The following is a 12,944-nucleotide window of genomic DNA, read 5'->3' on the forward strand; positions in this document are numbered from 1 at the left end:
TCACTATGACGCGGTTCCCCCCGCCCCCCCCCCCCGCACCTTTACGCCACATGGAAAATGTATGTGTACTCCTACTACGTACCACTAGGGGACCTCCTTTTTTTTTTTTTTTTTTTTCTTCATCCCAGCCCTGGTCCATCACCCCCCCCCCCCCCCCCCCCCCTCCACACTCCTCCCCGCGCCTCCTCCCTCCCCGCGCTCACTCCCACCTCTCTACGCCGGACTCCAACGTCAGTACTGCCGGTAGGTTAGCCGAAGACACAGCGGTAAAAAGCCTCTAATTTCACACTGCAACCAAATACCGGGAGAAAGTAACGGAAGCGCCGCGTGCGGTACGTAGAATAACGGGATGCGGCAGCAGCGGCGCTCCTACCACGAGTGTCGGCGACGGTCTCGTTCAGTTAACGTTAAATGTGTCTTGAATTGGCTCGGAGGCGGCTTCAAATCCCACCTGGAAACACCGCGGGGGGAGAGGGGTGAGGGGAGAGGGGGGGCTCCGCGAGCTAACCTTAACGTCTGGATGTTCCGGTCCGATATTGTTGTCGTGATGTGTTATCGCTTCGTTTTCCCCCCCCCCCGTCAACTGTGACCAAGCCGAGTGTATATTGTCTCCCGTTAACCGTCACCGAGTGTTCAACGCGTTTAACGGCGGGGCCTGCTGTTTAAACCGGTGTTAACATGTCACGTTAAGCTACAACGGAATAACGGTAAACGGTACGCCCGTTAATGTGCCGTGTCACATCTTTACCGTCAGCGTCGCCCCACGACACCGACGTGTATTTTTTTTTTTATCATTATATCATCGGTCCGTGTCGATTATTTGGCCCCTTTTTGGGGGGGGGGGGGGGGGGTCGTGTTCGGTGGAGGGTATGTGCCCCCCCCCCCTTCCCCCCCTTCCATCGGTAGAGAAACGTGAAGCTGCTCCTCTGACAATCAGACCGCAGCTAAACATGAACACACTGCGCCTGAAGGGCAGAATAAAGGCATCACACTTCATTCAGATCATCATTTGATGCTGAATGCTGGACTTTCTATAAAAGAAGGGACTTTTTAGGTGATGATGATGATGGGGAGGAGGAGGAGGAGGAGGCCGAGGCCGTGTGATGAAGCACTCCTGCAGCCTTGAAATAATTGATGAGTTGAGCCATTCTCGGGTGTGCGGTGACATCCTGTGTTTTCCGATGGAACTGTTGTACCTGTAGTACTGTTGTACGCTCAAAAACATCCCTCCATTGTCATTCCGTAGACAACCACGTTATTGAATATTCATTTCATCTTCATGCAGGAATACACCCAGGTGGCATTTCGTAAAGGCTGACATGCCGGTAGCACGGACTATTAAATGTCACTGGTTTTATGGAAATGGCGTGTAGCTGTGAGAAGATGCCGTGTAAAAGTCAAAGAGTTTTTCAGGTCAGGCTTTACGCAACAAACTGTAATCAGATGCTTCAACGCTGCCTTTGGCCTCTTTCTTTTTTGTGAAAGTCCACACACAGTGGGACCATTATTTTCCTATCCAGATCGGCACAGAGGTGTCCGAGGAGGGAAAACACGACACCGCTTCCCCGCACTGAAGGGGGGTTTGTGCTGCTTGTAAATTGATGCCGGTCTGTTATTCTGATCTGCAGAAAGCGCTTGCAACATTTGGTAACTGTGCAGGCTTAGTGGCTGCTGCATCTAGAGCATCTTTAGTGGAAATGCATGTGATGGAGAGTGCGACAGAGCTTTCATAAATAGGAATTAGGTTTTATAATCCCGATGCTCTTGGAAGAGGAAATAGTAATCAGATTTATCTGTGACACACACAGTTCATTCCCTGTTTCTGCAGGGCCGTAGATAACCCAAAATAGACTGCATGCCTTAAATCACTATTTTATTTTAAACAACAGGGTAAGAGCTCGACAGCAGCTGTCAGGTTTGTTGTGAACAACAGCTTTTGGTGCAGAGAACCATTGAAAACCAATTCTATCCGCCAACAGAAGTAACTGATGCAACAAATAAACACAAGGACAACATGAAGATTGAGTCATGCAATAGCAGCTGAGTAAATATACAAAAATACATATTTACTTTCATTGAAACTGTGTGTGTGTGTGTATGTGTGTGTGTTAGATTTGGGAGACTGGGTGAGCACGGTTCGATCCCCAGGTCCTCCAAACACGCGTGTCCATGGGCAAGACCCATAACTCCAAAATTGCTCCTGTATCCGGGAGCATTGTGTGCACACAGGGCCCTCCTGTGAGCGGTAGCTCCTGTCAGCGGCGGGTGAATGGCTGAATCCAAAGACTAGAAAAGCGCTGTACAAGTACAGTCCATTTGTGCTCCTGCAGCTCACAGAATAACCCGACATCTGATAGAGGATTGCAGGCGCGCACACACACGCACACACACACACACTGGTAATCAAGCCGGTACGTGTGAGACAGATGGACTGCTCTAAGATAATGAGGAAGGATGTGTGTGATTCTTCTTTCTTTTCCCGTCTTTTCGACCAGTCACAGTCACGTGGGGGAAGTGCTGACTACCAGAGCGCTCACTTCATATCTTTCAACAAACTGCCTGTCAATTAGTCGGCCGGATCTTTACTCTGTTCGGCACGTGAGGACCGAGAGGCAGCGAAGGAGCTGTGATAGATCAGGTAAACGTACCTCTGGTTGATTTGACTGAGCCATGCTATTTACATAGAGCTTTGCATAAGGAAATGCTTTGGATTTGATTTCACATTTTCAGTATCTGCAGCGTTATATTTATCTTTTAGTCATGCCAGGGAGGCGATTAGTCGGAGCTGGAAGCCTCATGTATGCCTTGCAGCCACCTAATTTCTTATTTATCCTCGCTCCGATCCAGTATTGTCAGCTTTCTAAAGCCCTTCAAAATCACCGTTTGTATTTTTAGAAAGAAAAGCTCTTATCTTTTTTATGAGTAGATAAGCCTTATTTCTCTATAAAGGCAATACATGTGGTTAGAATGGTACAAACTGTGCTAAAATGTTTCCATTGCCAGGGAACCACCTGGTGGGTTTCACACCTCAATTCTCCCAAAAGGCGCAATAAGTGCTTGATAATCTTGTAAAACTGTATTGGAACTATATACAGAACCGTTAGCCTTATGCATGTATTATTCACTGTATTATTCTACTGTAATGAGCAGCTAACAGTCTCAACCCTTTTAACAGTATAGGACCATTGTCCCACAGTTGGATACATTATTACATAATTGCGCTGTGGGGTTAAACGAAGTGGATCATAGCGCGCACAGTACCTACAACCCTTTAACTAATGTAAGCACTGGTCTCTGAACTTAAAAAATTAAATATATTTTTAATTAAAAGAAAAAAGCTTTTTGGAATTTACTATGCTAACGTCTAGCAAAGGAACAACGCGAACAAGATTAAACATAACTCTTCCATGTCTTCGTCAGAAAGGGCAGTTTATTGCCTCATTGTTCATGTTGAAAAGACGATCAAGGGTCAGAAACTGAACTGTTATCTGTCCGAACTCTCTAACGTAGTGGCTGGCTCAGTTAAGTTGTTAGGTTCAAGGTTCTGCACGGCAGGCGAGTTGCTCAATCACCTCGTCTATTGTTTACTAGTCAGTGCTTATCTGTCCTGCAGGGGACAACTTGGGGACAATATAACCGCTGTGGGAATGTGTGTGTTTTAAGTGAGAGATGTTTCGAGTCAATTGAGGTCTGCTAGTTTGACCAAGAAGTTTTCACTTGCTTCAAATGCATGTTTTTTTTTTTTCACCTTGAAGCCACTCTCCTCTTTATTTAGTGAATTGCGGAATGACCTTGCATCCTTTGCAGACTTTTAAGTGCCGCATTGAAGCGACTCAAATACCAGTTCCCCTGCAGTTTCCTGATGGATTGTGAGTCTTCTTCCTGCTTTGAGAATAACAGGAATTCCTTGGGGATTTTTGTCGGTGAGTAGCGCGCTGCAGTCGCTGCACACTGAGGCTACTTCTTTGCTTACAGACTCCAATTGTCACCACGAGACGGTCCAGCCGAGCTACGACTGGCGGTTAAAAAAAATGTCCCGCTGCAGGCAAGCGGCGAGCGCGAGGGACGAGGAGGGCGACGCCAGTTTGATGGGTTACCCATAAAGACGGCAGTGCTCTCCACCATACATCTTCTCCCCGGTCCTACCGCTAACAGAACCGTGGACATTCTGTAAATGATTCTCTTGGGGGAATCTGTTTGCTGACTGGAGTTGAGATCAGGTGGAAATCAGTGACAGGAAAACAAAAGGGAAACAAAAGTAGTGTGCTTTTAGTGAAAAAAGGGTGTAACCGTATCACAACTGGAAGAGGAAATGGCCAGGAGGGCTTTGAAGTCTCAGCAGCAGGGAGGAGAAATGTGACTCGCTGACCTCCAGTCCTCCCTCCTCCATGCCTGGATCTGCCAGCGGGGGCCTCAAGGGCCCGTCCAAACCAAACAAACCAGACCGCAGCTGCATTCGTGCCTGGATGCAGTTATGCACAAAGCTAAACGTCCACACACGCTCTGAAATCGCGCCGAAGCAGCATCTGAGGAATTAGTGATTCTGGTCGTCGTACGAGCTGCTTCACACCAAAAAAAAAAAAAAAAAAGTCAGCAAATATCTGAGACGGAAAAGCTGCGTTTGTGAGTCGTGACTCGTGACTGAGGGAAGTGATGGGGGGGTGGGAGGGGGCTGTGAGGAGGAGGCGCGCTGTGATTGGTTGACGCAGGGGTGGAGAGAATGACAGGGGAAGTGGGAAGCATCTTTTCATGTCTGAAGGAGCACTTCCAACGTGGAGCATCTGCATCACTTACGTTTCATCTGTTTGCTGTTTTAGCAGGACGGAGCTCCTCCAATGGATGACTTCCCCTCCACGGCCCCACAGTGAGGGAGAACATGTCTGACGCACACTGATGCTAGAGTGGTTTTAACATCTAAAGCTCTATTTTTGATAATTACGGAAATCTATCTTAGTACTGACAATAGGTCACATTTTGTTGTTTTGTTGATGTGCTGATTCAACAAGTCGATCGACGAATGGTGAACAGCAACTATTCAATCTTCTCAATGGGGGGCGATTTGTGCTGTGAGAGTTTTTTCCGTGTGTTGTGTGTCGCTCATGCGAGGCTAAGACTGACCCGCCACTCCACCTGTGACGGAGCACCGTGTCTGGCATGAGTCAGAAATATCTTCTTACTGCCATACAAGCCTCAGCCCTCAGGAGGAGGATTCGCTTTCTGCAGAACAAAAAGTCAATTACCAAGAAGCATTAATGTGGGGAATTTGGTATGAAATGGAGAGAATAATTGCAGGGGGGTTGGGGTAGAACTAGTTCTTGTGTATTTTAGGTGGGGTACCAGCTGCAGCGTTTTTTAAAGCAATATTTCTTCACTCCATCTCTCGATAGTTATTTTTTTAACATGCTTAATGTGACCGTTGCTATTTCTTCGCAGACACCTGCTAGATTGAACTAACTGTCACTGCGAGCTCACGATTAGACGGCATAAATCCACCCGGACAGCCACACACTCCTGTGATCAACGGGCCGCAGAGTGACGAGCTAACGGAGCTAAGAGCTAAGATTGACACCTTGAACAGCCGGGGCTTCAGATAGATGGCAGACAAGCAGATCAGGTAAAAGAGCAACGCGGAACCACTTTGAGTGCAGCAGCACTGTGAACCTTTGTTCGGTTTTCCTCGGTGGACCATTTGTCGTTCATGCATATATTTTTTTTTTCCTCCTGTCCAGTTTGCCCGCCAAATTGCTCAATGGGGGGATCGCTGGCCTGATTGGAGTGACCTGTGTGTTTCCCATCGATCTGGCCAAGACTCGCTTGCAAAACCAGCAAAATGGATCTCGCCTTTACACCAGCCTGTAAGAAGTGTCTTCATTTGACTTTTTGCAGATGAACACGTGCACATATCGCTGCGCTGTGGTCAGTCGGCTAATCTGTTATCCCCCCCTAGTCAGTCACCAGATTAGCTGAATAACACACCGCCCCTGTTGTGTTTATGTTGCAGGTCAGATTGCCTTATTAAGACCATCCGGTCGGAGGGCTATTTTGGGATGTACCGAGGTACGTTTTTATTATTTCATCTTACATCATGTGACTGTGAGGAAAGAAATGAGAGTAAATGAGAAATTAGAGCATTAAAGCTGTTCGGTGCAAAAGGTCTTCAGTTTCATAATGAGACTGCGGATATTAAACACTTGGATCTGTGTTTGAGTGCGACAGGCAATTATTTCCCGTTCTCTCCGTCTTGTCTGTGTTTCTTCTTCTTTGGTCCTCTCCCTTTCTTACTCTGCGTCCTTTTCATCCTCCCAGGAGCGGCGGTGAACTTAACACTAGTCACGCCAGAGAAAGCCATCAAATTGGCTGCCAACGACTTCTTCAGGCAACACCTCTCCAAGGATGGGTGAGCCATGAACGTGCTGACAGGCTGACTGACACACACACACACACACACACACACACACATTTATTCTGTGAATAACTGGCGTGTTTACTAACATGTAACAGCACACGTTTGCTGTCTGTATTTTCACCAAGGCTCTAGTACCTGTTAGTAGTATTTCATGGTCCGTAAACAGTCTGGTTTAAAAATCCAAAATCACCTGTGTGTGTGTCAGCACAGTGCTGTCTGAAAGTAAAGTGATGGTATCAACCGCCCCTCGTTCCCCCCCCCCCCCCCCCCCCCCCGAGAAAAACCTGAAGGTTTGTGGGGCGTCTATCTCCGTCCCGTCGGTGACAAACAAGCTGATGAATGATTGACTTGTCTTGCACAGCCGCTCACCATGTGAATTATTAATCTGCCCGTGTGTCGGACATGTTGATGCAGAAGACAAAGATAACTCCTTTTTTTTTTTTCAAAGGCTGCAGAAATAGAGGTGTCTTGATCGTACGCTGTCAGCCAGGTGCCCGCTTTAATCTGAGCCTTTGGTCGTCGTCTTCTTTTCTTTCAGAAAACTCACTCTGCTCAAAGAGATGCTGGCCGGTTGCGGGGCAGGTACATGCCAGGTGAGTGAGGCGCTGCTTTAATTGCATCCTTCCGTTCCCCATCTGGAACTGCAGCCTTTGCACTCCCAATGTCAGCTCACGTACGCGCACACTGAGCCTCAGCCACCGCCTCGTTTACCTCCCAACCAGCAAATGAGAGGAGGCGGACACAGAAACCTGCTCGCCGTCTGCGTCTGCGTAGATCGTCCCCGTTATCTGTGACATAAATATCCACTGTAACCGTCTGTTTTCATGAATGATTTCTAATCAGTGAACTGTTGCCCTGTTAGCAGGCCGCACACTGGCAGCTAGATTTGAGTGATCAGATAAGACACTGGGAGCGCTTGGCCATGTGCACCGGGGGAGTGAGTCAGAGGGAAATGCCTCTTGTCAATGAGGTCAAATTCTTCAAGCCCGAGGAACATGATTAGATTATGTGTAGCAGACCTTGGATTAAGATTGCACCTGAGAACATGGTCATCTCATCCCCAATCCAGTTAACTAGTTACTACTGTGTGGATTACCAAGGAAAACAAAGTTTACATGTGGCCGATGGATGCCAGTGGAGTTACACTGAACACATGAAACTCAACCTAATCAAACCGTGTGAGGAATGTGCATTGGTTGACACTGTCCAACAGCTTTTGTTGTTTTGCTTTGCTGCAGGTTATTGTAACAACTCCTATGGAGATGCTGAAAATCCAGCTCCAAGATGCTGGACGAATCGGTGAGAGGAAATTCCATCCTGATGGTAGTTTGTGCAAAAGAACGAAGTGTAGGGGACAGACTATGGAAATATGGCCTCTCGTAGTTATGTCAGAGATTGCAAGTGCTTCACTATGGTTTTATTTTTTACAGTTATGAATTCAAAATGTGTGCCCACATACCCGCCCGTAGTTTAGTTTGTGGTAGTTTCATATGCAGCCCTTGCTGTTTATTAACGTTGTGTTTCTTACACTCCGCAGCGGCTCAGAGGAAGCTGATGCCTGAGACGGTGGCAGCAGGTTCTGTGGAGCCCAAGTCTCCAACAGCCATGCAGCTCACCAGGGAACTATTTAGGGAAAAGGGTATCGCTGGGCTGTACAAGGGCCTCGGGGCCACCTTGCTCAGGTACAGCAGACCTCGCAACTTGTCCTACCGACCGGCTTCAATGAACATCACATGACCCGCTGCATTTTGTCTCATTTTCCAGGGATGTTCCTTTCTCCGTCATCTATTTCCCCCTTTTTGCCAACCTGAACAACCTGGGCAAAAGGGGCGCAGAGGGGCCCGCTCCCTTCTACGTGTCCTTTGTGTCCGGCTGCCTTGCCGGCAGCACCGCGGCTGTTGCCGTCAACCCCGTTGATGGTGAGCAGTGGGAGGGGGGGGACGGGGGACGTGGCTACAGCAGTGTGTGTCTAGTGTGTGTTCTGCATTCAAGCCGATGCCATGTATTCACTGGAGCCCCGTGTGTTGCAGTGATAAAGACCAGGCTGCAGTCGCTGAACCGAGGCAGCGCAGAAGACACGTACAGTGGAGTGACTGACTGTATCAGGTGACCTCATTGTGTCTTTACTGCTGCGGCACGTGTGGCGATGCATGTGTCCAGTCAAATCATCGTGGATTTCAGTGCATTTAACACATAAAGAGTATTTCAAGACTACTATGAAACGGCAGCAACACACAGCTGGTACACTATTAATGAAGACCAAATAACAACTCCTGCTGGCCCATAGCTAGCGGCAGCTGCATGGTTCACTTTCAATAACCTGATTTCATTTGCTCTCTAGGAAAATCCTGCAGAATGAGGGACCCTCCGCCTTCCTGAAGGGAGCCTACTGTCGAGCTCTGGTCATTGCACCTCTGTTTGGGATCGCCCAGGTGGTCTACTTCTTGGGCGTGGGCGAATATATTCTCAGCTTCTTGACTAAAAAAGAGCACTAGGAAGCCCGTCCTTTCTGCCTTTCCCCTCCCACAATGCATCCCGCCAACTGCACTCACCTCATTCTGAAAGAAATTTTCAATGGGTCTAAGCGTGAGCGGTCAGTACATGTTGTTTTGAATTTATTGTGTTGAATGTTGAAGTACTTTAGGAGGGGGCCTTTGTTTGCCAAGCTGCCTATGGTGGCACACACAACAATCCAGTAGGCGTGCTGAGCTAGCTCTCTGGAAATTGGAAGCCACGGATATCAGTTTTAAGTTTTAATTTCCACATTTTATGGCATTTTCTCTAAATGATTGTCAAATTTCCAAAGTACATGTACTGCCCTTGGTTGCTGTGGTTCTCTCAGGTCCACGCAACCTCATTTTAAATCACATTAGTAGCTGAATAACAGAGAAGACCATAGTGATCTATTGAAAATGATACATCATAGATTAAATGCACATACTTTAAAACATAGGAATATAGTACTTTCTAAAAGAATGCTATTCAAAGAATTGCCCCAGACCGTTTGTCTTATAAATATAGTATATTTAGAGTTAGAGCAGAACATAGAGTATGCCTCATGTTCAGACAAAGACCCAGGGACATGCAGCCTTTGATTGCCTTGGCTTTTTAGACTGGATCAGGTTCCATTTGATATTTACTGCCACCACAATGGTTTGACTATCTTGCCTCAGTGAAAAAGATATCTCCTGTTTCACATTCACAAGCTGAACTTAAGGGACAGTGTTCAAAACCCGGGCAGTACGCACCCCTCCCCAACCACAGGCACGCGCTGCTCAAAGCTGCCTCTGTGCTCCTTTCCACGGGTTGGAGCTGTCATGCATGTCCACCAATTACAGACGTCAGGGCAGGAGTTCTGCCTTGAAGAGACGATGGAAAACACCTGCGGTGACGTTTGATTCGTTGTGGGCTCAGATGAAAGCTTCAGCTTGGAGACCTACCTGTGTCCAGGTAGTCATTTTAATACGGTTAGGGTTATTAGATTTTAAAGATGGACAGACAGACGTTCCATGAGCACAGTCATCCATTGTGGAGCCAGTAAGACCTTCGATGAAGGAGTTCAAACCACTTTCGATCCAGACATAATTATTATTGTTTACAGATGAGGTCACTCTCAATTTAGATTATTTTGTCCGATTCGTTGGCAGGACCCAAAGAGCTAATGGTACATTTTTCTTTATCCGAAAATCAAGGCAATGTGTTTTCTGCGCTCTATGATTTTACCAAACATTTGCTTTAGAGGTTTTGTTTGCTTTAAGCTGCAAAGGGAAAGCAGCCTCGTCGTATCTTGTTTATGCATCACAACACTGAAGCCCCGCCATTGGTTTATCTTGCCGGAGATCAAGGTGACTTTGATACGTATTATCCAATCACATTCCTTCCTCGCTCCCACTGTTCAAGCAGCTCCTCAATTATACCGCTGCACCGTAGATACGCGATGCAACTTTTCAATGTCTTATTGTTTGTGGGAGTGAGATCTCTTTATCAGATATCCTTTCTATAGGCAGTATAGCACTATATATTTGTATGTGATGTTTTTTCTGTGTCAAAGTGTCCACCTTAACTTTATTGTAAATATGCAGATAAAATGAACCATATGTTTTAGGATTTATTCTTTTGGTTTGTACATGATGGCTTATTTGCACACCTACCTTTCCAGCCCCCCCCTGCCCCCACGCCCTCAAATCCATAATATGGTGATTTTATGTTCTGATGATTTGGACATATCAAATGAGGGAACATGTTTTACTGCAGTAAACATCATTTGAACCTGCAGCATGTTGATGAGGTTTTTTGGAGGTTCCATTGCTCCTGAGCTGTTGGTTAAGTTGGTCTACCTATTGTCCAGTTTCTTACAGTTTTATCACCCGGGACCAAACGGAACAGCATTTTAATGATGCTAGAAAGGTTAGGAGGCTTTAGGGGGATGGCCTCTGGGACAACTGAAACTGTTCCGCGAGTGCAATATCATCATAAATTACAGCCTGAACGAGGCTTTAGGGGACCTGCTGACGTCAGACTGTAAACGGTAACGTCGCTGCCCGGTGCTTCTTTCATAAGGTGACTGCAATGTGACATTGGTGGCACCAACCGCCAAGGCTGTGCCGGCTGAATCACATGCCAGCTAGAGAATCTCAACGTCTTAACGGAAAGCCATAGGTGAGGGAGGCACATTAGAGCCGCGGGACGTGGACCGGCCCCTCCAGCCGCTGGGCCAACAGAAAAAAAAAAGACCCATCCAGTGTAAACTCGTCAATACTGTTGTCGTTTCTTCCACATTCCGATGGCCAGTTCATCTCACGTATTGCTGTTTAATTGTAATAATGCGACTTTGTTATGATTTGGAGAACCCCCCCCCCGTCCCACCAGCCCCTCCCGTGTTGTTTTCAGATGCTTTATTTCCTGTATCTTTGGTTGAATCTGGAAAATGTTGTGCAAAGTCATTTTGTTTAACTCAGCTGTGAATCTTCACTGACCTTGTGCATTTGGTTGTATATGTGCGTGTGTCGGATTGTGTAGTTCCGTAGTGATGCGTAGTTGTTAGTGTGAACACGGCGGTATTTCTCTCTTTGATTGTCTGACCCGTGTTCTGTCCCCTCCTTCGCTTCTATCTTTCACACTCCTCTGCCATCTACCCCCCCCCCCCCTCTCCCCCTCCCCCCAGCATGCTGGGGCTGCAAATTAACACAGAGGAGCTCTGAAACACCAAATGTATGACTTTGAGTGTGTACAATCAAAGAAAGCACAAAGGATTAGTAGGCACAAGAGACGCGTGGCCCTCTTTGGATACACTCTTGTTGGAACGTACTCTTATCTCTTGGTGTATTCAAGTTGAGGTGTCAATTGCAATGAGCTTTTTAGGCTTTGTAGGAAAGTTTATCGATGTCTGTAAAACTTGATCCATAGGGCTGCGACGACAGGTCACTGACCCATGTGATGGTGTCCACAATGTCATCCATCAGCAGTTATCCACAAAATGTATATCGCCTACATATTCTAAATGAATCAGATATAAGAATGTATCTTAGATATTATGAGATGTATTATAATTACAGTGAAGAGTTTATTACATTTTAATCTAAAGATCTGTGCTTTACACATTCTCTGAAACGGTTCAAGAACCAGCTCACTGATATGCAATAAGTATAAACCACACAAAGACGCACACTAGGAAGAAAAAAAAAACGGTGAACACAGAAAAAAAATATCTTCTACAATGTATGATGCAAGTGGGGAAATTGGAGGCCTTCTGGGGTCTCTCCACGGCCTCCGTTGTCTTCCTCCAAGAGGAATCGTGCAAAACGGCACTTTAAAATAGGGACCCTCGCCCAACTGTCCATCTGCAAAGTCTCTGTGTGGCCAAGGGGGTGTTTATTGAAATGTGTGGTGAATGACACGGTTGTTCTAGACATTGTTGACAATGCAATTGGAAAAAAAGAAAAAGAAAAAAACCCCAGTGTTCCCTTTTCACAATTTGCTGTTCAATAAACTGACTGTCCTGAAAACGTCTGCTGCGGTCTGTGCTGTGGGTCACACATTGTCTTCTCTTTTTATCACACGCTGCATCTGCAGTAGCCGTCCGAGGGAAAGCAAAAACGAGCACGGCGCTGCCGGTTTCCATCTCGAATCGTACTGTGAAAGCAACACAGCGGTGCGAAAGTCGTTTTCTCAGGGAGTGCCGGCCTGACGACGTGGCTCCTCGGGGGCACGAGAGCCACGTCGTGGTGCCCCGGTGGAGCCACCAGGTGTCAGTGTGGGGTTGTGGGAGAGCTGTGAGGGCTGCTGTGGTGGCACTGGGGTGGAGTGTTGTACTACAGGTGTACGCTCCGGTTACGGGCGGTGTGGCAGCAAATCACAGGCGCCGATTTCACTCTGTGTCCATCTTATTGTCAGCCGTGCTGGTCTCCACGGCTTGTAGCTCAAGCCTCAGCGGCAGTGTGGCTTCACTTGATAAACAAGGCGTTTCTGTGTGTTTACAAGTTGCTCTATAGGAATATAAAAGTGTCTTTTCTTTTTTTTTTTTTTTGATTCTCCCCGG

The 12,944-nt window shown here is 46.9% G+C and overlaps 1 protein-coding gene across 7 annotated transcripts; it reads left to right on the forward strand.

Annotated features, from left to right (window-relative positions):
- Positions 1-48: 48 nt before the first annotated feature.
- Positions 49-12,411, forward strand: slc25a22a (solute carrier family 25 member 22a). 7 transcript variants are annotated; one of them, XM_078083359.1, is made up of 14 exons: positions 216-332; positions 2,496-2,638; positions 3,808-3,923; positions 4,818-4,864; positions 5,434-5,614; positions 5,730-5,855; positions 6,002-6,057; positions 6,307-6,397; positions 6,945-6,999; positions 7,645-7,705; positions 7,944-8,088; positions 8,171-8,325; positions 8,437-8,512; positions 8,748-12,411. In XM_078083359.1, the coding sequence occupies exons 5-14, from the start codon at positions 5,595-5,597 to the stop codon at positions 8,899-8,901; spliced, it is 939 nt and encodes a 312-aa protein (XP_077939485.1). In that variant the 5' UTR covers positions 216-332; positions 2,496-2,638; positions 3,808-3,923; positions 4,818-4,864; positions 5,434-5,594; the 3' UTR covers positions 8,902-12,411. The 7 variants fall into 7 exon arrangements, with proteins under 7 accessions (XP_040018387.1, XP_077939486.1, XP_077939485.1 ...); XM_078083361.1 differs by lacking the exon at positions 216-332 and adding an exon at positions 2,230-2,411; XM_078083360.1 differs by lacking the exon at positions 4,818-4,864 and having other exon boundaries at positions 173-243.
- Positions 12,412-12,944: the final 533 nt, after the last annotated feature.

The sequence above is a fragment of the Gasterosteus aculeatus genome, chromosome X (genome assembly GCF_964276395.1).
Source record: "Gasterosteus aculeatus chromosome X, fGasAcu3.hap1.1, whole genome shotgun sequence".
Lineage (NCBI taxonomy): Eukaryota > Metazoa > Chordata > Actinopteri > Perciformes > Gasterosteidae > Gasterosteus > Gasterosteus aculeatus.